The 25975-nt window shown below is 35.1% G+C and overlaps 2 protein-coding genes across 6 annotated transcripts; one reads left to right on the top strand and one right to left on the bottom strand.

Annotated features, from left to right (window-relative positions):
* Positions 1–710: 710 nt before the first annotated feature.
* On the bottom strand, positions 711–18937 carry LOC108979022 (tyrosine-protein phosphatase non-receptor type 9). 5 transcript variants are annotated; one of them, XM_018949583.1, is made up of 8 exons: positions 18680–18937; positions 16675–16905; positions 16377–16607; positions 3170–4110; positions 2950–3101; positions 1523–1752; positions 1171–1378; positions 711–1097 (listed from the first exon to the last, which is right to left on the bottom strand). In XM_018949583.1, exons 1-8 carry the CDS (start codon positions 18725–18727, stop codon positions 871–873), a joined length of 2268 nt encoding a protein of 755 aa, XP_018805128.1. In that variant the 5' UTR covers positions 18728–18937; the 3' UTR covers positions 711–870. The 5 variants fall into 5 exon arrangements, with proteins under 5 accessions (XP_018805128.1, XP_018805129.1, XP_018805133.1 ...); XM_018949584.1 differs by lacking the exons at positions 16377–16607; positions 16675–16905; positions 18680–18937 and adding an exon at positions 9552–9639; XM_018949588.1 differs by lacking the exons at positions 16377–16607; positions 16675–16905; positions 18680–18937 and adding an exon at positions 9080–9161.
* Positions 18938–19365: 428 nt separating this feature from the next.
* LOC108964974 (sorting nexin-27) lies at positions 19366–25252 on the top strand. Its single transcript, XM_018927075.1, has 8 exons — positions 19366–19739; positions 19901–20057; positions 21179–21281; positions 21346–21428; positions 21484–22129; positions 22182–22371; positions 23997–24175; positions 24239–25252. The coding sequence occupies exons 1-8, from the start codon at positions 19661–19663 to the stop codon at positions 24305–24307; spliced, it is 1506 nt and encodes a 501-aa protein (XP_018782620.1). The 5' UTR covers positions 19366–19660; the 3' UTR covers positions 24308–25252.
* Positions 25253–25975: the final 723 nt, after the last annotated feature.

Raw genomic sequence — 25975 nt, 5'->3', positions numbered from 1 at the left:
AAATATGATTATAGGATATTATATCAATATAAATTTTTTTTGTTGTTTTAAATTTATTAGGCTCTTTGAAGATATTTGGAGGACGGTTTACATTTGGCGACCTCATTCACTTTTATCAATTATCTCCATYCCATTAGTAGTTTTATAGTTTCCAAATTTCGTTGTACTTTGCAACATCACCAAATTGTTTACTTTAAGTCTCTTATTCAGACCGGTGATAAATATACAAATTTCTAAAGCAAACGCTTTGCCAGGTGTTCCAGAGCTCTATATATATGTGAGTCTTAAAGAATCTATAGACGTACTATTGAGAATTGATCAATATTATTGTTACATCAGTTTTCCAATACTTTTCAGTAGTTGTTTAAAGATGTGTTTGCATATCGTAGAGTAATTATTATTCGAAACATTCTTATTTATAGACCATTCACTATGCAAAAGCCCCGAAAAAACTATGTAAATGATTCGTTTTTAAGGATTTATTGTTTAAAATTATTTATACATCTAGCCCAATTCTATTTATTTCCTTATGATCTTGACATATTTTACTAATATTTAATTTAAATGTTAATTATTTATTATGATTCTGCAAAACTAAAATTTATATTTACTTTTTATCGGGGTATATTAAAGATTTAACTTCTCTAAGATGAAACGAATGAAATAACAAAAATTTAATCAAGTAAATACGAGCTATGTTCTTAAGAAAGTTTCGGCATCATTTTCTATTTCGATACTCTTTTTAATTATTATGTCAGCTACATCATTATTTTTTCTACAAAACGCCTTAGCCATTTCGAGAACCTAAGAACCGAATACGAAGATTTCGATTGAGAATTTATTTCCTAAGAGCTTCGAGCAGAATACTTCTTAATCTGAATCTTCGCCACGATCATCGAACCCCGTTAAATCTACAGATTTCAGCATGCCCCTTGAAACTGCGTATTCAATCAGGGCCAGATGGCAAAATACATATTGATCGGGCATTTGTATGGAGTAGGCACGCTGTGAACGAATTTTTTCCACAGTCCCACGAATGTCAGCCGTTCCCACATCTTCTAAACGCGATATGCATATATCCAATGTTATAAAAGTGCCTGTGGAATTTAATAGTAAAGAAATTATTAATAAACCAATTTAATGTAATTAAATGTTGTGATTTGTTTTCACCTGTTCGACCAATGCCCGCACTACAGTGTACAACGATAGGCGGTCCCCGCGGATGTCCAGCCCAGGTATCGCCCAATGCTTTTACCATAGATGCTTGTTTTTCTCGCACTTTCTGAAGAAAATTTAACATGGCCATCGCAGAGCTCGGCACACCATAATCGGGCCAACTTGTGAATTGCCAATGTGAAACGTTTCTAATTTCGTCAGTCTAAAATAGAAGATACCTTTTAAGTCAAACCAATTATGCGATGCATTTTTACCTAATTTTTTGCCGGAAAAATCAGTAAACGGAAGGTTTGAAAATGTTTTTAAGAAAAAATATTGTAATTAGCAATATGTAGWAAGAGTTTACCTTAAGATTTTTCAATTCTAATGATGCTACTGTATAATCTTCATTTATTTCTATACTAAGTGTTCGCACGTGGAAGTTTCCGAATTCTAAGGAACTATTCTCAGTCGGTTCCCAGTATTGGCCACATTTGACTCGACCACGCTCCTTGACCCGTGTTGTCATTACAACAACCAAACAATGTTGTTCCCATATCATACGCCAAAAATCTTGTGATGTTTTCGGTAATGGACCTAAAATCAGATTTAAGAAAATGCCTATTATTATTATTGTAATATCATATTTAAATTTGCATTGACCTTAGCACATATCATTTATGAACAAGTAAGGAAGGACTAAGTTCGGATGTAACCAAACATTTTATGCTCTGGCAACATGCAGGAATCAAAGTTCGGGAAATTCCTTCAGGAAAATATGGTAGTTGGGGGTAATATTAATTATTTTTGGAAATAACACATTCTATTAACTCGTCACATACTAATAAATGTTCCTGGGTTTCATGAAGGTACCTCATACATAATCACCAATCAATCATATGGTGTCAGACAAAACTTCGAAAATTGTGATTTTAGTATATACAGGGRATAGGTAAAGTTTTCGGCCAATTTTATCTATTTTAAGCCCAAATAAACTGTTATGAGTTAAACACGCTCTCTCATTTTCATTTAGCTAACTCACATATTGGCCGATATGTACGGCCCCAGACCAGACCCCCATTGACCGGTATTTTCGGTGTGATTTTACAGAAAAGAGGGCGGTGCCACGCGCAACGTCCAATTTTTACCCAGGCTCCCATAAAGCGTCTCATACCATCTTGGATGTAAAATTCTATATCTCTGTTGTATTCAGTTATTGATTTATCGAGCTTTTAGTTTTTACAGTACCGTTATATGTCGAGTGGACGGGGTTATCTTACGAATACAACAATTTCTACAGTGTTTTTAAGGGTGCTGGAAAGCTTTATCTTGAATGAATTTAATTTTGGCTTTAGTAGCCTGACAATTTGTACGTTTTCCGTTAGTTGCGTTTTGTAGGCGTGACAGTGGTCCGATTATGCCTATCAACGAATTCCATCTTACTTTTTTCCCAAGGAACATTTCATCAAGGTATCTTCAATTTTACGCAAGTTGCTGCTTGCATGGATGGACAGACACACATTCACCCGGATTTTAACTCGTCTCGTCAACCCGGTCATTTATACATACATATATATAGCCCTATATCTATCTCGCTTAGTTTTAGGTCATACATGCAACCATTAGATGAACAAAACTATTATACTCTGTACCAACATGTTGCAAAACATGATTATATGTCTCGTAAGAACACGGCTTTTAGTAATTTTATCTATTTAATCAATCGTCATTAAAATATTGACAACAACAAACTCCGTAATCTAAACCAACGGAGTACCTTGCACTGTCGTTTACCTTGTGTGGAAATATAGGCATTCTTTTGTTTGTAGCCATCCACGAAATTGGCGTTTATATAGTCCTCACCATCCTCCCTAGACAACACCACTCTACTATGATCATAGCAAAGAACATCCGTGTAACGATTTTTTGTCAAGTTATTCCCCATTCTGCAAAATAATATATTGTGCATTTTTATTATTAACTCATTTTATATTTGTAGCACAAATCTACAAACCTTGCATAAACAAAWGTGCCCTCAGGCGCCCGATTACGTATTTCGGCGTATTCTTTCACTAGACCTTTTCGTCCCTGCTCTTTCACCATTTGAACAATTTGTTCAATTGTTTTTGGGTCTCCCTCTTGCCCAGCCAGGCTGTCGTCATCACTAAACCCCGACGACGCACTACTTGGCGGGTTTTCCGACCACAATTCACTTAAGGCGGATGACCCGTTAGAACTGGCGTTGCTCGTAACTGCAGATGGAACAGCTACACCATTCACCAAAACCACGGAGCCTTGAATTCCACTGGCCTCTAAGCCGTTCAGCACTGGTACACCTACTGATGTTTCCACTGAAGCCGTCGTCGTCGTCGCCGCACCCACCCCCGACTCGGTGTCAATTTGGTTGCACACAGATAATAATGCCGTACTATTACTATTACCTTGATTTAAAGCGGTTGCCGATGTAGCTATGACAGCGCGCAGACTGCTTATTGTGATATTTTCGTTGGGCTCCTCGCCGCCCAGTAAACGTCGACTGTAGTCTTTGTTCGTTAATGCGGCTGTCGTCGTATTTATGTGGCTGTTAACGTTGCTGTCGATATCCCCAACAATGGTAACTGAACTATTCACAACGTTGCTATTAGTTGTAGCGTTGATTGTGTTGCTTCGATTTAAAGCCACTTGCTCAATATTGGCGAGCAGTTCGTCTTCACGATTCGTCATCGATTTGCGGCACTGTAGCAACCATGTGGCGTGATCGATTTCCAATCCTCCGCCAAGATGCAGGGGCAATGCTTTCAGAGGCACGTGAAGGCCCAACGTTGGCACAGATACAGTAAAGACGCGTTCACGCAATTTCTCCCGTACAAATAATCGCAGAATTTTGAACGGTGCTTTAAACCACAGCGGTGCCGTTACAATTAAGACTTTTTTTAAACGAGCTGGATAGCCACCCTGCAAAAACAAAATACATGAAATAAATACTATATGTCGAAATGGATATAATCAGAGGCGATTTACAATGAATTAATCAATAAGCCCTGTTGTGATAACGCACATATTGGGAATATTTTATACATATATGRTAAATTTATAGTACAGATTCAGTCCGTGGCACCTTTATAATGAATGGCAAAAATTCAAATCGAATTATATAAGAGTTACATATGTATGTACATGTATATGCTGATTTGCATACATATCGACGTATTTTAAGAAAATACCTGCACCTGATTGTTTTCGAAACAAATGTGACAAAAAATGTTCACCATCAGATTGAGTAGTAAAATAGTGTACGTAACTGCATTTCGTACGTGTTTAAGTGCAAAATATTAATAGTAAACGTGAATGTATGGATGTACATATGTGCGACCTTGTGGCAATACAATTAGAGATTTTCCAATTAWCAAAAATTTTAATGTGGTCGAGTTAGTATTTACAAATGAGAAACGCTGAGTTTGCTTCTCATGAAAAAGGTTCGTGACATATCGGCAGATCTGTTGCAACACGGTTTTCCTATTGCAAATGCAATGTTGATTAGTAATTCTGCGAAAGTAAAAAATTATCAATGTGACATTCTGTTAATAACTTTCTTCTATCTTCTTAGAATTAAGGCCGGCCACATTGTATATTATAGTGTAGCACGGCGTACACTAAACGCAACAAGCTACATACATTTTGTTTGTTCTCTTCACGAATACATTTTCATACATACATACATACATTCGTAGCTGCGGCGCAATAAAAACCACTTGTTCCGAAAACMACAATTGATTTAGTTTTCCTTCACCGCCCACATAAGTATGTTTGTATGCTCATACACACGCAGCCATTCAACAATATTTGAAATAATCAAAAACGAATCATTTGACTTGAAGAGTAATAAAAAAAACGAATCGAATAAGAATAATTAAAGTATGACTTGAAAAGGAAAAGAGTTGAGACRGTCAAGCACATGTGCCTATAAATTATATATAAGATAATACTASAGGACCCGTCCAAGCTTCACTGTGGCTGATACATAGATAATACTACTACTACCATCTATATGATTTCTATTAGTTGGATTATAATTATTAGTTAATGAGATATAGCATTTTTGTGAAGCACCTTGTGTTAGTTGACAAAAAAAAAAATGGAGCATAAAGCATTTCTTGTGTTAATAAAGCATTGCTTTTTAGAGAAAATACTGTTAAATTTGGGGTCAGGGAAATCCAGCTTTGAAAAGATAGTTGCTAAACTGGTAACAGGTGGGTTCCTCGCAAGTTCYTAATCCAACAAAAACGACGAATAACTGATTCTGAAAAGTGTTTAGTGCTCTTTAATCGTTATAAAACATAATTATTGCGTCGGTGTGTGACAATAATATCATATAGCTCTATTACTTCCCACTGGAGTCCAATCGACAGCCATTCTAGTGGACTGSACATGATRAACCGGTTCTCAAGGGTCTTTTGGGTTGCACGTGGTATAGAACATTCTCAACGACTGTTACTGAGCCAGTTATAACCTATTTCACTGCGTATTTGGTTGCAGTTCTTTTCTACTATTCCAAATACTTAGCAATTGTATTATTTTTGAGGAAGAATCTGTTAAAAGATGTACGCATATATTCAAGTGATTCCTACAAACATGAATTTTGAACAAATGCTTATTATTTGAAATGTAATTTTTCTTTTTATTAGTTGTCAATTTTGACATAAAGAGATAAATGTATCTTATGTCTTTACCCTGGTTCTAAGCTATCTCCCCACTGATTTTCCAAATCGGTTCAGCCTTACTTGAGTTATAAATGGTGTAAATAACACAACTGTAAACATATGTATGTGCACTGTGGCACATTGAAGACTTTGTGATTCAAACTTTCTTGTACTCTACAAAATACCAACTAATTAGAATCTGGGTATTCGAACTCACGATAAACTTCGTCAATCAGTGAGCATATTTATAAAAAATTTTACTAAAATGTTAAAAAAAGCAAAGATTGATTCCGCAAGAATATACCAATTACGAAAATATTGATCAGTTTTTATATATGTATGTACATATTCATACATACAGTGGCAGACAATAGTCTATATACACCCACAGTTTTCGAGGTTCTAAATGTACAAAAACATTTTAGAAAAATGTGCTGATACAGTTTTATTCTAATCATAATAAGCTAAAATATCATTATTTAGCAAAAACAACAAACGACCATAACGAAAAACTCAAAAATTGCGCTAAAAGTGTTTCTTTCTTTACTTTTATCGTGTTTAGTATTGGTTATTATTAGAAGTGTTATTGTAGTTGTAGTTTGGACACGCTCCGAAGAGAAATATCCGTTGGCATAAAAAACTTGGTTATAAAATATAGAAAAGTATACGGCGAAACATCAAAAATTTTAAAGACAGTCGACCGACGCTATAGACCATTGCAAAAAAAACTAAAAAAATAGTGGTTCTAAGGGAAGCCAATCGGTGAAATGCTCAGTGGTCATTCCAGAAAGCTATCTTGTAGAAACGTCAACTTGAAACTCCAAGAAGTATTCAAAAGTTATTCATCCAAAATTAGCCAAACAAATATGAAATWAGCCACAAACAAAACAGTATCCATCTATTACCAAACAAATAATTTTAAACGTTAACACAGTAAAATAATCCACAAGAAGCATTTTAATTCAGAATAAAACGAAAGTTTCGTAAAAAAGGTATTTTCTATGATATTATATGAGTCGAAGCTCAACATTTTTCGTTGCGATGGGAGAAAAACAGTTTAAACAKGCTGATCTGGCTGAGCTGGCATCGAAGAATTCAGTACCGACCCTAAAGCGAGGCGGCAGCAGCGAAGTTCTTTGGAGAGTTGTTGAGGCCTCTGGAGTTGGGATTTTAGTCTATATTGAGGGTAATATGGAATATGGAATAAATTGAATCCTTAGTGGGTAATTTGGATCTCGTTTCGAGTTAAATATTATAACAAGATAAGGATTTAAAGGGTAGGATGCAAATTATTAAGGATGGTCTCCTTTATTATGGTCTCCGACAATTAACATACCACCTCAAAGCCCAGATTTGGCAATTTTTAATATGCCCAGGAAATTTTGAAGGAAAGCATTAGAAAAAAAATAAAAAAGTTTTTTTACCGCTGTTATAGTCAAACAACGCATATAGAGAGCTTGGAAGAGCATTACATGTGCAGATTTGTCAAATTTAGTAGAATCAAGGACAATGCGGCTTTAAGTGGTTATGGATGCCACTGGAGGCGCAATTAAATCCCAAAATGTTATAATACGTACAATTAGGTAAAGTTTTCACGCTAAAATATATTRTTTTTGTACGGTATATATTCCTATTTAACGCATTTTTTTACTTTTTCGTCCATAACTTTGTTGCTTCATCTCAATTATTGAATTTTTTAGCTTATTGTGATTAGAAAGAAGATAGGAATAAAAGTGTATCAACACATTTTTTCTAAAAATTTGTTGTAATTTCTAAACTACGAAAACAGGGGGAGTATGTAGACTTTTGTCCGCCACTGTACATATGTAGAGCATAGCATTTTTGTTTGTTTAGTTAACTCTATTCCTGTTTATTGCACCTCAGAAACCTTTTCAATGGTCGAATTAATACGCATGTAGCTTTCCCACCACAACTGTTTATATCGACTTTGACAAACTACCAACAATCACTTGACGCGTTACACTTTATCATTATTGAAATGTACATATTTCCACTCAGTTCTGTTTAAAATTTAATTCTTTTTTTTCATCTACGAGTTATATTTAAGAATTTTTCATGCGAATACACTTTTCTCGATGGCAAATACAGAGAAGGGGTTGAATTTGCATCAGGCAATCGCCAAAACTATTCCACTTTGCACAATTTAATTTTCACGATTGTATAAACACAAATACATATGTAGGTATGTATATACATATGAATTCTTCACAATAATTGTTTTGTTAATAATAAAATGTTATAAACATGTAATTCGTAGAAATTCGCACCTAATTGCAATGGCTAAATAGAAAAAACTTGAGGAGAAACAGTTGTCCAAGAAAAAGTATGCTCGTCTGTTTCGAAATTTTGCTATATTCGCCTTTACTTTAGTTCAGTCTGATTTTTTCAGCCCATTCTCTTGTATTGGACAACGGCAACCCCAAAAATTGGCATATTCCTCTCAATATCGACAACAAAATGCGCCAGCGCCTAAAAGAGACTCGTACATTCGTACAATTTGCTTACGATATTTGAGGGTTAGAGCGTTGTTGCAGTTCGGGGGTTGATAGGTCATTTAGCTTTCCTCTTTTCGCATTTTCGAACTCCTCTCGATACAGATACAGTTGCCTCCGTTGCAACGATTGAAATATTGCCTTGTCGCAAAGCCATACGACAAATTGGTCTACTCAGTTTTCGCTTTTTCATGCAAAATGAAAGTGAGCAGATATATGCATTCGGTCAGTTGATTACCAGGATAATTCACTTCAACATTTACTTGTGTCCGCTTTTCACATAGCGAAAACAAAATAATTGTGGGAACAGAGCGAAAGTATATTATTATGAAAAAAGCTATTTACCTTTCTATGTAACTACATATGTACATGTACTATTATATTCAGTAGATTTATATAAACTGATGTCTGTGTGTACATGTATGTATGTGTACGCATTGTCATTGTATTTTAATAGAGAATCTTAAGCAAATGTGAAGTTCCTTACTTCCGGTTACTTCTTTAAAGCTTTTAACTTGCTTATGAAAATACCTTTTCTCCGTGCTTGGCTAACTGTTGTTACCATTCTTGTGGGTATGCATATATGTGTCTGGAACTGATTGCTGTATGACCACTTTTGTTTATATGTACCGTCAACAAAAAAGCGTCATATCCGCCTATTTTCTACTTTGTTTATTACCGAATGCTGAAAGTCTTTATTAGAAGACTTACCAACCAATGCAGGGAATTGAATCGTATGAAATTGGTCTGAAAATGCGAACTTACTACGCACGTACGTATGTAGCTAATTTTTTCACGTAGCCCAATAACTTTTTAGCTCCTCAGTAATTATTTTTGCTAACTTGGGTGATTCAGAATTGTTTATATATTTCAATGCGCTTACTGCCGAAATTGTTTTAGTTTTCTCCAAAAATATAACTTGTATACCACAAAAATTTCATTTATGTATGAACTGTAATTTAACTACACCAAGGAACGCACAGACAATTTTAAAACCGACAAAGTAGGATTTAAGATGAAAGTTAAAAATCCAATTGCACAAACGACATTTTCTACGCCTTAACAAATGACAACACGAAAGAAATTTTCTACACGTAAATACATATGTACATAAATACATACAAGTCTGTCGGAACATGTGTATATTCTTTTTTTTCAATATTTCAAATATTTTTTTTTTTACTTTTTCATTGACAGCTGCTTTCTCAGTGCAGTGCATATAATTTTAAAACAAGTGTGTACTTTCACCAAAACACACCAGAAAATTTAGTTATTTATTTATTTGTATATGAAGAGTTGCTTTGCACTCGTGTAATATGTATGTTATTACTAAGCCAAGCTAAGCGAACGACTAGAACAAGTACACTAAATAGCGAATTACTTAATAAAATAAGAGATAGCCCGAAAGTATCAAGTATGCGTGTACGTACATGTGTACGTATAATATAACTATAACTTTGGCGGTAGAAGCAACAAATGAAAAGTGAGTTTAATATGACGCACGCGCACACGTAATCTCGCATTAACGTTGTTGTTATTATCATTGAAATCTCCCTACACACTCGAATGTTTTTATTTGTATTAGGTATTTAAATATATGTATGTATATACATACATACGTGGATATTTATGTATGCATACATAATATATAAATTTATACACGCGAGGGCAGTCCCAGAAGTATTAGAATCGACTTATAATGACTACTTAATTTATTTACATTAACCTAACTTGGCATACCTTACCTGGCTTAACTAAACAAAAGCGATGAGCGGCGTGTTTTTCATCGCTCAGCGTTAAATCTTCACTTAAATTTTAAAGTTGGTACAAATGGAATGCAAAACGGATTATTTTATTAATATTACTTATATCCATTCGTTCAAGCGTTAAATATCACGCGACAAGATATTTTTCAGCAAAATTACAATTTCCATAATCGCTCAGCATTGCCGCCGCCCTTATTTAAATGTGCGCCATAGAGAACCTATAGGCATGATGAATTTTTGACCGTAATTCGCAGCTGCCGCTTTTATTTAGGGACGGCAGCAAGCAAGTTAATGTCCAATTAAATTTTTATAATAGCAAATTTTTCACAACTTCGTTTCCGCTGACAAAACACATACATATCTAAGAAAAATGAAGACAAAACGAAAAAATACACCATCAAATACTTATTATACGTATGAAATCTACGTTCTTTTTGTTATATTTTGTAGTTAAAAGTAGACTGTAACATTCGTGTAAGTGCACTTGCATTATTTATAATTTTCTCTGTTTGGCGGATACTTTTTATACTGCCCTCGTATACTTGCAAATATGTATGTAATTACTCTCTCCCACCACTTAGAACTTTACCATTTAAACAGTCAACCAGAAATGAATTTAGAAAATACATACATATACCAACAACATATAGTATATGTATATGTATTTTGCATATCATTATAATTGTGATGTTAATGGTTACCTGATCATAAATATCTACATACATACATACTTATGTAAATATTTGCGATCACCAAAAAAAGCTTGTGAGTGAGTTTACTTTTACACGTTTATGGCGACAATATCTATATCTGTACCTATGTATAATAAGAGTGTAACCGGCTGTTTGGTGAGCACATCTTCGCTCACGACTCGCCAATAGCTTCCGATCTCTGGACAATCGTCAGAAATGGCCCCTTCGGTATGTTATAACAAAGTGTGCGAAAAACATTTAATGGAATTGGCATATCCAGATATTTATGTGCACATGCATTTACATCTATTGTCCATAAGCGCAATTTCATACTTTATTTGTGTCAAAGCCATATAGCTATTAGAGGTGTAAATAATGAGGGTAATTTCTCTTCTAGACCTAGTCACCGATGCCCAGAGCATACTTAAATTATGGAGGGAACACTTCTCCAGCCTGCTGAATGGCAGTGAACACACAACGTCAGGAGAAGGTGAACCCGATTCCCCAATTGATGACGATCGAGCAGACGTTCCACTACCCGACCATGAAGAAGTTCTAATAGCATTTGCCCGCCTGAAAAACAACAAAGCGGCAGGGGCGGATGGATTGCCGGCTGAGGTATTCAAAGACGGCGGTGAAGAGCTGATAAGGTGCATGCATCAGCTTCTTTGCAAAATATGGTCGGACGAAAGTATGCCCAACGATTGGAATTTAAGTGTGCTATGCCCAATCCATAGAAAAGGTGACCCTACAATCTGCGCCAACTACCGTGGGATTAGCCTATTGTKTGAAAGATTAAAGCCCACCGTCAACAAACTGATTGGACCTTATTAGTGTGGCTTTAGACCTGGTAAATCAACAACCGACCAGATATTCACCATGCGCCAAATCTTGGAAAGGACCTGTGAAAGGWGACACACCACCTCTTCGTCGATTTCAAAGCTGCTTTTGACAGCACGAAAAGGAGCTGCCTTTATGCCGCGATGTCTGAATTTGGTACCCTGTGTAAGCTGACGTTGAGCAGCACCAAACGCTCCGTCAGAATCGGGAAGGACCTCTCCGAGCCAAATACCAAACGTGGTTTCAGRCAAGGCGATACCCTATCGATATTGATATCATCGGCCTCAACAGCAGCAGACTCCAGAGCACGATCGAGGAGATAGTTGCACTTATGAATCRGGAGCGCGTATCGATAGCTGCSGTCCAAGAAACCAAACTAAACAGCCGCTCAGATCTTCTGAGTTGTGCAGGTTTCAACGTTATACGTAAAGATCGCGAGCGAGATAATGGTGGTGGCCTAGCCTTCATATTGCACAACACCGTGCAGTATCGTCTAATCGATGAAGGCATCGACCGCAGGGATACTACCCTAGAATGTTAGGGCATAGCTGTCCGGTCAGGCGATGTCGAGCCCGAAATATTTAATATATACATCCCCCCAGTTACATGTTGCCCTRCAGGATATCACCCGAATGTAGGTGCGCTAATTCGTGGTGAAAACCGTTTGGTGCTAGGCGACTTTAGCGCGCACCACGATGACCATAGGGGGATGGAGTTGGCGGAACAGATTGACGATTCGACATTCTGCACAATGAATGACGAAGYCCCCATCAGAGTTATGGGCACTTGTAGTAGCCCGCCCGATATTACAATCGCTAGTGGTGGTCTGATAAATAGCATAACCCATAATTATCTCGATCGAGAAACCTGCCGATTTCGTTTCTGTGGACAAYCGCACCTTCGTTAACTTCAACAAAGCTAACTGGGTCGGCTTCACAGAATTTAATGAGAGCACCTTCAACGCAAGGTGATCGCAGCAGSTACCGCTCGCTTCGTACCAGCTGAACGAATAGCGGAAATCCGCCCCAACTTCCCAGCCGAAGCAGCCGTTTTAGCTAATGAGCGCGACACCTTACGTCATGCCGATCCCGGGGATCTCCGAATAAGGGATCTCAATTTGGAGATTCGCCGTATGGTAAACCAGCATAAGCGGACGACATGGATARAGCACCTGAAGTCCTGCAACCTCTCCACCGGTGTGAGTAAGCTTTGGGCTACTGTCAAAGCCTTGTCCAACCGGAAGAGTCACGAGGACCGAGTTGAAGTTCAATTCAATGGTCATGCCTCCTCGGACCCGAAGAAGTGCGCGAGTYATTTTAGCCGGCAGTTTACACTGCACCCTTCGGTAGACAAAGCCAAACGATGTGTTAACCGACGGTTGYGCAAAATGCCATACGACGGCGCGCCACTTACTTTCACCGATGAAGAGGTTCAGGGTGTCATCAAYAAAGCAAAATCTTCCAAATCCATTGGCCCTGATGCTAATGCTAAAGCATCTAGGCTCGACGGGAGTTAAATATCTCACCAAGGTCCTCAACCTGTCGCTAACCACTCTTCAAATACCCGATGTGTGGAAAGTCGGAGGAGTGGTCCCACTACTGAAACCTGGGAAACCCGCCAACAAAGGGGAATCTTATCGCCCGATAACTCTCCTCTCCCCAGTAGTGAAGACACTTGAAGCCTTGTTACTCCCAACCTTCACTCAATACCTGTCCTAGCCAGCCACCAGCATGGATTCCGTATAATGCACAGTACCACCACAGCATTTAGAGTAATAAACGCTCAGATAGTTCGTGGCCTCAACCAGAAACCACCCTGTGAGAGAACGATCCTCGTAGCGTTGGACCTGTCAAAAGCTTATGACACGGTCAATCACACAACGCTACTGCAGGACATTGAGAAAACCACACTTCCTGTACGGTACAGGACCTCGGACGCTACAGACTTCCGACAGGCACTGACCGCCATTCACAGCGGCGCCATCAACACCTTCACCGACTCCCTCCCCGTGAATGGCGTACTTGGAGTCAAATCACCACCCATAGCAGACGAAGAGCTCGAGTTGCCGCGAGAAACGCGAGTGACCCTTGCTCAACTTCGTTCCGGATGTTGTAGTAGGTTAAAGTCCTACCTATCCAGAATAGACCCTGACATACCCAACGTATGTCCTGCATGCAACGAGTCTCCGCATGACACTGWCCACCTCTTTGCATGCCCAATCAACCCCACCCATCTAACACCCTTTTCCCTTTGGCCCGACAACGTCGAAACAGCACGTTTCCTGGGCCTCCCGTTAGATGACATCGACGACAACACTGATAACCCTCACCATCCCAACGGGGACTGATAACCGTTAAAACAACAACGACATTGACAAAGTTCAGCGAATTAACAGACAGCGGCTACGCTGGCTAGGTCATGTTGTCCGGATGGACGAAAACACTCCAGCTCTGAAAGTATTCGACACAGTACCCGCCGGGGKAAGCAGAGGAAGAGGAAGACCTCCACTCCGTTGGAAGCACCAAGTGGAGAAGGACCTGGCTTTACTTGGAATATCTAATTGGCGCCACGTAGCGAAAACAAGAAACGACTGGCGCGCTGTTATTAACTTGACTATAATCGCGTAAGCGGTGACTACGCCAATTAAGAAGAGAAGAGACATTCTYTTCTTAAAAACGGAAATAAAAATTAGCGCGCATAGGAATTTCTTAAATCGGTAAGACTGCGTACAAGCGCGACGTCTCGAAGTAAGTAGGAAATGAAGCAACTATGATAAAGAAACGCACCGAGTTGTTTCTGCTCAAAGAACACGCTTTTAGTTTTTATACGATTTGCTGCTATAAAATTTGACATTTCTTTTAAATATGAATCTCSTTCTGAGTGTTCAAGTTAAAAAAAATGCCTTAATACGAAATATGTTGCAGAGAATAAAACAGTTTTGTTTACTTAACTGTTCTTTGTACAATATCTAACTGTCAGAAGAATGAAACTTGGAAAGTATTCGCTCGCACTCTCAAGGATGTTGGTAGAGTAGTAATAGATAAMTGAAATTCGATATTAATCAATTGCATAGATAGAAAATTAAGTATTACGAAAATATATATTGAAATATACTTAAATATCTGAAGTTCCCTTAATCAACAGCAAAACTTTTCTGTCTTGAATGTAAGCAATAATGGTTTTTGTTTCTGTCCCAGCTATTAGGATGACTATGAGTGAAAAAAAAGAACTGCTCTTACAAAGAGGCAGTAATGAGCAGTACAAAGCGTATGAAAACTAGCAAAAAAAAAAAAAAAATCCAAAAAATACCCAGGCAGAGGTGTTTTCGAAAACCAATCCAAATTATCAATTGGAAATTATTCATTGGAAAAAAATTGTTCAACTAATGTATACAAATACATAAAACTATGAATTAATTATTACATTCAATTTATCAAGGTTTACACGTATAGTGTGCATGCATCCCTGGAAAAAATTTCGGAAAAAACTTCCTTCAATAATACATAAACTCGTTTTTCGCCATTTGGTATTTTGATACTTTTCGAGTACTATAGAGTATTCTAATAATATTTAATGTTTTTTCCATCACGAATATTTACCAAAACTCCCGATATGAATAATGTCAGAGAAGAGACCAGAAGCTCGTTATAAAGATTACCGCGATCTCGTTATCACCTTCATACCCTTAAATTGCGTTATACAGTAAATTTAGTTTATTGTTGTTAAAAAATAAYGTAGATATAAACTTTACTTTAAAATAATATGCAATAATTTATTTACAAATACTTAGTAGAAACAAAGAAAATAACAAAATGATGGCCCTTCCTTTCAATTCTTTACTTATATTTTCAGGGAAAATTTTTCCTCACACTAATTGTTTCTCATGCTGATAGAAATCCATAATTTTCTCCAAAGCTTAAAACTTCTTACTCATTATGAAATTTTTATATTTCACAAATTGTTCGCCAAAACTAAAGCAACTATAGTATAAATAAGGAAAAACTGATATTACTATTTGATCTTACGGTCTGGAGTTTCCAATTACATGTCGAAAAACACAAGAAGCCGTACCCATTTTGGATAGGAGTTTCTAGACCTTGCAGTGGTTGATTATATCTTTGAACCATGCAGGTTGTAAACTCCCAAAAGCAGGTTAAGATGGTGCRTACCTATTGCTTACTGCCAGTATCTTTCTCTACCCGTTTCCTCCTATGTGCAGAGTAGCTCTTTTGTGGTGTGGGACCCAACCGCCGAACACACTCCTGACCTCTTCACCTTAGAGCGGGCCAGTTCTGCCAGCTCGTTGCCGGTTATCCCTCTTTGTAACGACCCCTCTTGGAGGAAAGGCCAGTGGTGTTTCCTCCCCTTAGGCCTTCAGTTGTTGAGACGAAATTATCCGCCCTTTACCATACCCCTATACTGTCATGAGCATCATGGTACTCTTAGCAGTCTACCTGATCACTAGATGGAACGGTGTGAGCTTCAGCATGACCCCTGAGTAGCAGACGATACCTTCGATGCCCAAACCACCGCTAAATATTTGTCAATCTTACACATCGATAAAATTTTTACACATTGACTACGCAGTAAGAAAACAACGTTATATTTACCAAAACGTTGTATTAATAACTACAAACATACATATGGATACTATCTTGGAAAAAAAGTTTCTTATTTACAGGACAAACAAGAGAGTTTTAAAAAGCTTACCTTAAGCAATGTTAAAATTTTTTGTGACAAATCATAGTCAAAGTTTGAATACTTCGAGCCACTCATATCATATATGAAGATTAGACCCGCCCTCTGAGTTTCTGTATCTTGTAGTGCACAATCGAGTTGATATACGATTCCCTGCAATGTTATTGTATGCGTAACACTAAGAGGACTGTGTTTGTTTGCTGTGAAAAGAGCAATCGCTGCTCCGTTGGCATCACGCGAAGGCTGAAGGAAGAAAATTTGCGTTTTTGTGAAATTAATTTATTTAAAAATTTTATGAGTAACCACTAACCAATATAGTGAATTTTCCAGTTTTTAACTCTGAATACAGCGGTTCTAAATCTGGATTTATGTTGTACAAGCCTTCCCGTAGCCGAATTTGTTCATGTTGTTCGTAAAGTGATACAGCTCTATGTACATCAAATTTTCGCGCGTAGAGAAATTTTATCGCCGTTGCACATGATATATTTCGTCTAACACTTGATGAGGATCCAGTACAATGGTCAATAAATTGTTTGACAGCCTAAAAAAATTAAAAATAAATTGTTTTATAGTCAAATCAAAGAACTGGCCGTATCTGTCAAAAAATTATATTTACAATTAAAAAATTTGAAAGAAATTAAAAAGAGTAATTAATGCTATACTATTCTTTGGAGATCATGAATATATTATTAAATTATAGTACGATAATATTAGATTTCTATATTAAATCATTTCAACGAACAACTTCTCAATTGACAAATTAAAAAAAAAAAAACTCTGGAGACTGACCCAGTTACTCTAAAATGTCATACATCTTAAAACGATGCTCAATGCTAAGTTCTAATACGCTATTATGCTCAGTAGTTAATACATTTTAGTTAATTTTAATTTTTTCTTAACTGTAATCTCTGTAATTCTTTAAGAGTGTATAGACTGTTACAACAAGAAAAGAAGATAATCTAATACGATTTGGTAATACAAAAAAATTACCACAGTATAAACAACATATAGTATGTACATATGTATATGTATTTAAATAGAAGTCGTATTTAAAGARTTTACAAAACGCACGCCAACTTTTGACTAAGTTTGTATGCCATATTTGTAGGCTCTCGTTGGGTAGCAGGAGAAGCAAAATCGGCGTGCCTACACACAGTGAATTCTGTCAAGATAAACAGCCACCAATTCCAATGAACTGATATGATATAAGTTTGTTTGTTGCTGACCAGACCGCGGTGACGTATCGAAGTAAAAATACCGTCTTTACTTTATTGCCGGCGTTAATCAGAATAGTTTCCTCTTGAGTCATTCTGTTGGCATATGTATGTATGTATATATATGTATATCATTTTTTTTTGATGGTAGCTTAACGTATATATATTTATATATATACATATATATACAATATGAATGTAGGTCTGAGAAGCCTGGTTCGAGCAATTGAAATAATTTACTCTTCATGTAAATGGTTGTTCGTGATTGTAGTTCAATTAATACAAATGACTACATACAAGGTAGGTATGTAGATTTAGGAAAGGAAAACCGAAAGGTGTCCAATGGTACATTGAGAAAATGTGTTACTATCAGTCTCTAGACAATTTGCAAAAGATGTTATTCGCAGTTCTATTATAAAATTAATAATCTTGGTTTCGAAAAGCTTTTTTGTTTTTACTTTTAACAACACACATCATAAGCTACATTTACAATTAAAGAATTAATTTCACCTTTGTTTTTTTCTTTATGAATTGAAATTAATATCAGCTGATATCCTATTAGAAATCAGAAAAGGGATGGCGAAACATAATGAAAACAAAAAAGAAGATAGAAAATGAAAAGCAAAATTGAGCAACCGTCCATTTGTGTATACAAATACGCGTAAAACCACTTGTAAACATACAACATACACACGTGCAAGTGCAATTAATTTATCCTTATTCTAATCACACTAATTCCAAAATAGTTTGTAAGAACAATATGTACACGAAGTACATCAATTTCTACTTTTAAATACACATATGTAGTTAAATGAAATATTCAAATGCCAATATTCATTATAATATTAAATACCACCATATTATATTCAATTAAATTTTGACGATATGTGGTGGAATTTCAAACTGATAATCAGAGATCTTAAATTTACTGATACAACACTTTTAAATTTCCAACCCTCCAAAATTCTATAGGTGGAGATATAACGATTTGTCACTTTTTTTATTTAAATTGCACTTTCCTCAGGAAGATATTTGTTATTATATTTTAGTTCATATATTTGGAAACGTAAAAAATGTAATTGGAACAGGAATTTTACTTACAAAATTTACATCTTCCGACGCCATTTTGAGTGAGTGTAATTCTGACATGACTCCGGTTCTTCTAATTTCGCTTTGTAGCYCAAACAGGGTTGCTCCCACAAATGTTTAATAATTCTATTTTAAGTATTTTACTTACAAATTCGTAAATTATGTGTTCAGTTATCATATTTCGTATCTGTTTTACATATATTTATTGGTTTATGGTGTACTTTATGGTTATCTTATTTATTTTTAATACGAAACTGATTGATTGTTGACAAATGTGTAACTTTCTCTGAAAACGCACAATAAGAACTTCAACTGAAAGCAAACATCAACAAAAACAATCAATGACTAAATCTATTACAATTTGCTAGTTTTCCAAGCATTTCTCTAATGAATCACCATTGTGGCTAATATTGCCACTTAGTTCAAATTCTTKTGAATTGTGAGAAAATATTGAATAGGGAATAAGACCCCTATTTGCCCTTTACGATTTTTCTTTAAAGGGCTTTTATCACACTCTATTACTATTAATACGGGAATTTAGTTATCGCGAAAGTTGGGGTAATGTTGATTTTTGTTATGACTTAGATTTCCTTCAGCTCTTGTATAGACTATAAAATATCCTTTCCGTGAACAAAATCTGGCAGGCCGTCTTTATCGTGTCAGGTGGCAATCACTATATCTGTTTCCTCGTAGTTTATTTTTTATTATAGTGTCGTTCGTATCTAAGTGAAAATTAAAAACACTTTTCAGTAATTAAAACTTATGAAAAGTATATATACATTTGAATTTTAGGAATAAAGTGGTTCATATAATGAAAAATTGAGGAAATCCATTATTTGTTTTCGTTATCATAAGACGCAGACAACCTTAGACCAACCTGTGGTCTAAGAAGTATGCTAATATTTTATATTCAAGCCCTAGAAATCCTCTATCAAGATATCGAACGTTTCCTCTATTAAAGCTACAAGAATAGCGCAGGTTTAAGTATTTAATATGAGCGGCGGTGGAGTTGGGAGTGACTCTGCTGCGCCAAGTGGTCCGCGAGTGGTACATATTTACAAGACGGAAACTGGTAATTACAGCAAAAAAAAAAAAATTACTTTGACTATTTTATTCTGAATCAAAGTTAGCAGTTGCCTTACGATTTTAGGTGCAATACTATACAGATAATCTTAAAGACACACACACACCTAAATGTAAAAGAAACCTAATATATTGATTTTTTAATATTAGGTTTTGGTTTCAATGTACGTGGACAAGTTTCTGAAGGTGGGCAACTTCGTTCGATAAATGGGGAATTGTATGCTCCCTTGCAACATGTAAGTGCTGTTCTGGAAAATGGGGCGGCAGAAAAGGCTGGAATTAAGAAAGGAGATCGTATTCTCGAGGTGTAAGTATTCATGACCATTAATAGAAGCTTAATAACAATTTATACATAAACCTATGCATAAATTAATTTTTATTCGACTCTATGTGTATACGATTTTCTTCAACTGTAACAAAAAAATTTTTTGAAATAATTTACAATATTATGATTTGCTTTATTACACCCACTTGATGTATTCGCAAGTGATAAACTAATCAACTACTTAAACTTTAACAGACTCGACAAATGCAATAATTTATTATTCTATCTAGTTTCGATTAGTAACATTTTTACATAGTGAAATAAATTAATGAGATAACCATAACACTCAATGTAATTGAATAACTTCTCATACATAGCGAAGAATTAATTTTTACCGTTCTGTTCAAACTCTAGCTCAAAACTATTTAAATTTCAATTTGATATACTATCAAGTCAACACCCACTAAAAAATTTACATATAGTATATGCATAAATATATGTGTATATTGTGATAGTAAGATTTRTTGCCTCTTACCACGAAATTGTTCATAATTTGGGATGAATATAGGGAGAAGCTTATCAGTTATTTATAAACAAAACCATATTATGTTTATAATAGGCGCTGCAGATAAGACGTGCAAATGTATTAAATGTTGTACTTATTTTTAATTCGAAGTACTTATTCTTAGGCAYGCATCCTAATTATTTAAGTACTTTTGAGATAATACGAAAACGGAACAATGTAAATTTTCAACCCAACAGTAGTTTATATATATTAAATCAGATATTGAATAATGGAAAATTRACTTACTATCAAAAAGGTGTTTGAGAAGGGTGTCGAAACTGAAATGGTATCTATGTAAAATAAATAGCCCATAGAAATATCAATACGCTTAAGTTCACTATTTAGATAAATCATCACCAACCGTTTATAGCCGATTAAATCCATCATTATATCCTTAAAAAGTCCTTGAGCCCTTGCTGTGTTAGCATTTTTCAGGAAAACACCCGAAATGCATATGTTGAAAAGTTGTTTACAATACAGAGCTTATATGAATATAGTTTACGTGCAATGTTCGTTGTTTGAAATGAGAGATTTGATGAAATTTGTAAATATAGAGGATTCCTAGTACTATATTGAAGAAATCATTATTATTTTTCAGGAATGGTGTTAGCGTAGAAGGAGCTACTCACAAACAAGTCGTTGATTTGATTAAGTCGGGAGGAGATTGCTTAACTTTAACGGTAATTTCCGTGACACAGCAAGTGAGTAATACACAAAATTATACATATCATGAAGTTTTCATTTGATATATAATTTATCTTAAAGGAAGCGGAGAGACTTGAACCTCAAGAAGATCAAAGTGGTTACTCTTATATTGACTATTCTGATAAACGTTCGTTACCCATTAGGTAATTTAAGATTATATATTAATAATTCAACCTTTAGAATTATTCCCGTTTTTAGTATTCCAGATTACAGTATTGTGAATCGGAATGGAGAGCGCTACATTGTATTCAATATTCACATGGCCGGGCGTCAACTGTGCTCTCGTCGTTACCGGGAGTTTGCGAATCTTCACTCAATACTACGGAAAGAATTCGCCGGTTTTAATTTTCCTAAGCTTCCAGGAAAATGGCCATTCCAATTAAGTGAGCAGCAATTGGATACACGTCGGAGAGGTCTTGAGCAGTATTTGGAAAAGGTTTGCGCAGTGCGTGTTATTGCTGAAAGTGATGCTGTTCAAGATTTTCTCACTGACTCTGAAGATGATGTATCCGCTTCTCCAGTGGATATCAAAGTAATGCTGCCTGATCATGAAGTATCGACTGTCTCTGTCCGAAAATCTGCTAACGCGCAGGCTGTGTGGGAGCTTCTGGTCCAACGCGCCAATCTTACATCATATACACAGCAATATTTTTATCTTTTTGAGATTGTTGAATATAATTTTGAAAGAAAACTGCAGCCACATGAAATTCCACATCAGCTGTACGTGCAAAATTACAGCACTGCATCAAGCACTTGTCTTTGTGTACGTCGGTGGTTGTTTTCAGTGAATCGGGAACTTGGCCTACCGGATGGTGAACAAGCAGCAAAATTTATTTTCTACCAGGTAAACGAGCTTTAAAATATTCCATTAGTGGTACTCATTTGTTATATCGTAGGCAATCGATGAAGTTAATCGTGGGTATATACGCGCCGAAGGTCGCCTTTACGAGCTAAAAGCCTTGCAAGATGCTAAGAAAGCATCGGAGTATTTGGCATTGGCGCGCACACTACCTGGCTATGGTGATGTTGTATTTCCGCATTGTGCCTGTGATAGCCGCAAGGAAGGGCATGTTATACCGGCTGTTGGTAAGTAAATATAACTTTTAATTCGTAAATRAATGAAGAGCAGTATATATTTATTTTTATCTCAATGAGCATGAATAGATGCTTTCATTTCCCAAATCTAAAGTAAAATAATGGGCACATACAGTGGGGAACACAAATGAGTACATGTTTGTGYTTCGTGTATTTATATCTGCATAACAATAAATGTAGTAAGGAAAATKTTTAAAGTTGTTAAATATTAAAATAACAAATACTAGAAAAGAAGTAAGGAAGGGCTAAGTTTGGGTTTAACCGAACATTTCATACGCTTGCACCTTGCAAGGATTAAAGCCGGGGTAATGTTTCATATATTATTTATTGACCGATATTTTCGATCAAAATTCAACTATAGATACTGAGGTCCATACATTCGGTACCCAGAGACTTTGAACATTTTTTGTTGGACTTTTGACAATTTTTGGTGATAAGATGGCGTACTTCATAGGCATTATTCGAACAAAGTTTTATTCCGTTATATATGTAAATTGCTTCTTGGTTTTTACATGGGAAATGGATTTCAACTTGTYCCTTCATCCTCATAATTTATATATACACAACCGTTAGGTGAACAAAACCKTTATACTCATTAGCAACATATTGGAAGAGTATAAAAACAAGTAAAACTGAAACAACTCCTATGTACTTAATTTTGTACCTTTCAGAAACTTTCAGAAAAGAGCTAATTTCTAATATTAATCCCTAGCCCTTTACTCCCCAAAATACTTTTCATCAGATTTGCATACTTTTCACCAAATTTTTATAAACTAATTTGGAAAGCTATGCCATTCCCGCTGTACCCGTTGCCAAAACTCGTCCAGATTCTATGAGGTTGCTCGGTATTATCCCGACCTTTTTTTACTATTGACTATAAATCCTCGATCGGATTGGATCAAAACTTTGATTGGCTTATTTTAACTTTTTAGATATCATTCGTGTAGAAGACCTACTCTTGTTATRACTATAATACTCCCCTCATTGTGTGGTAATAGCTTCGACATTCTTTTTAGAGGCAATGAAATTAATGTAATAACTATTCATAGACATTTTTTAATTATTAAAAAGTTTTAACCAGGTGCAATAAAGTACAATATCAATGAAAACAATGCAAACATACAGCAAACTTTGATACTTTTTTATTAAAAACGCAACGGATGCATAATTGAGTTCATGTGACTTGTTTTAGTTGTATTTCTCTGGTTTTTGGAATTCGATACTTTATTTGTTTGTATTTTTAACCACTTGTTTAGAATTGATAGAGAACTAAAGGGATGCTTATACAAATATAAATACACAAAGGACAAACTTGTACCTATTTCTGCATGAAAAACACCTATATTTTTTCAACTCCGGAAACACCCCGAATATATAAACTATAATAAAAAAATAAAAATAAAAAAAATAAATAAATAAAAAATAAATAAATTTATTAACTCAATTGGCCAAAATTCTAAAATATATGATTACAAATATAGAGGTAATAAAAAAAATAAAAATCCTTATGCACGTCGAATAATGTTAATATGTAATATAATTTACCGAAGTTTTTTAAATAGTTTTTTCGTAAATTAATTTTCTACTTTATCACGTTGTCAATCGTTTTTTATCAGGTATAAAAAGTTTCCGTTTGCATGCTTGTCGGGAGGATGGTTCAATGGAGGCGCAAATGGTTGAGCTAACTTGGGAAAGTATAACACGATGGGAGAGCGACGAAGAGTCCATGTCTTTCTGCTTTCAATACAATCGTCCGGATAAACCGGCACGTTGGGTAAAAGTATATACGCCATATGTAAGTATGCTTTGTTATTTCAATAAAAAAATCAAATATTTTATTATTTTTCCAAAACTGCAGCATTCATTTTTAGCTGATTGTTTCGATCGAATAGTGGAGGAACGAAAGTGGGAAGACACTGGTGATTAACAGAAACGAGTTCACAACGCTTGAGCGTGGGCTTCAATTTATTCTAGTTTTACAACTATTTAAGCATTTCGCAGCATCAATTCATTATCTCTTAGCATTTCGCTATTTACCCAGTTGATAATCAACATCTCAAAGYTACGACATTTTCTACTTTTGTCATTTCGACACTCACTACTCGTCTACTTCGTCAAGTGAATTATTTCGTGTACTTAGTAGCAAGTGGGTCTGATAAATTATTATAATTAAATTTATTTTTATTAAATCAATGGCCATAATATCCCGAATATAGAGAAATGCAAATATAATTGAAGTATTAATTATACAGATGAAATAACCAAAATTATTAAATATATAACAACAATAGGTTAACGAGCTTTGAATGCATTATATCATACAAACTTAACYACACATAACTCAGAAATGACAGTTTTTAAAATTAAGTCAACTGTAAATACATATGTATACATGTATTTAAATGCACCATAACACTTTCAAATGTGAACAAATTGGTATTTTCGCACTAAGATCAAATTGCTTTTAACGTACATACATTTAAATTAATCTAAGATGTTTAAGAAATTAATATTAAAATTGTTGTCAATTTCTAAGGATGAAGGCTTACGTACTCCATAGTGGAACAAATATATATAGAAAATTTAATGGACAAGTAAATAACGAAAGTCTAAATAACTAATTAATTATGAGTGAAAATCAAATAATAACAAATTGTTTATGAATTAAAACCCTCAAAAGCGTTGAATGTAGCTATAAAGTAAAAATCATGCGCATTGGCCCAAATTAAATGATAGTTACAATAAGATATATATTAGGGGGAACTAGGAACATTCTTCCATAGTATCTGATGTAAATTTAACAAAAACCGTAAAGTGAACAAACGTAAATACGAAAAGTTGTATTTTTTGCAAGTATATGAAAATAGAAAAATCTAATTGTATGTATAAAATAATTCTATATTATCAGTACAAACAAAGCGTATTCAGCAACATCAGAGAACATTTAAAATGAGAATATTTTGTTAATATATATTTTTTTTTAACAACACCSATGTCCTCGGTATATTCTTTTAAATCTTTATTGTTCCTCGAAAAGGTTTCAATGATTGAATGCGAACAACATTTCYATATGTTCCGTAGGAGCTTTCTGAAGCAACATATTGTTTCATCCATTGTATTTCTAACTTAAAAYATATTGTGAGCCTAAGAGATCAGGAATATAGAAAAATTATTAATTGTAAAACATATAATTATATTCACACTATCTCATTTTAAATAAACCTAATTCTACGCTTTAGAAATTTTCAAATATGAACTCGCATTGTACACTTTTTAAGCGCATACATATATACAAATTGTTGGCTCAGATAACCATATGTTTCAGTAATTCGTTTGCGTAAATATACGAAAAAACTAGCATATAGTTTTAAAATACACTTACAAATTATTTATATTTCAAAATATAGTGATATTCTTTAGGTTCATGATATTTACAAATTGTTCTTTAAAAAGCATAAATGTGGCCATTACATTACAATAATTACGTTATAATAGCAAGTTCTGGCTCTGACATTCCTTATATAGGTAAAATGAGTATGCAAGCATCAGACGTGTGTATATGAGTCTAACGATAACCGTCAGGTGTCTGAATGCA

Source organism: Bactrocera latifrons, unplaced genomic scaffold (assembly GCF_001853355.1).
Source record: "Bactrocera latifrons isolate USDA-ARS-PBARC rearing strain unplaced genomic scaffold, ASM185335v1 scaffold_130, whole genome shotgun sequence".
Taxonomy (NCBI): Eukaryota; Metazoa; Arthropoda; class Insecta; order Diptera; family Tephritidae; genus Bactrocera; species Bactrocera latifrons.
This window is presented reverse-complemented; position numbering and strand designations above follow the sequence as displayed.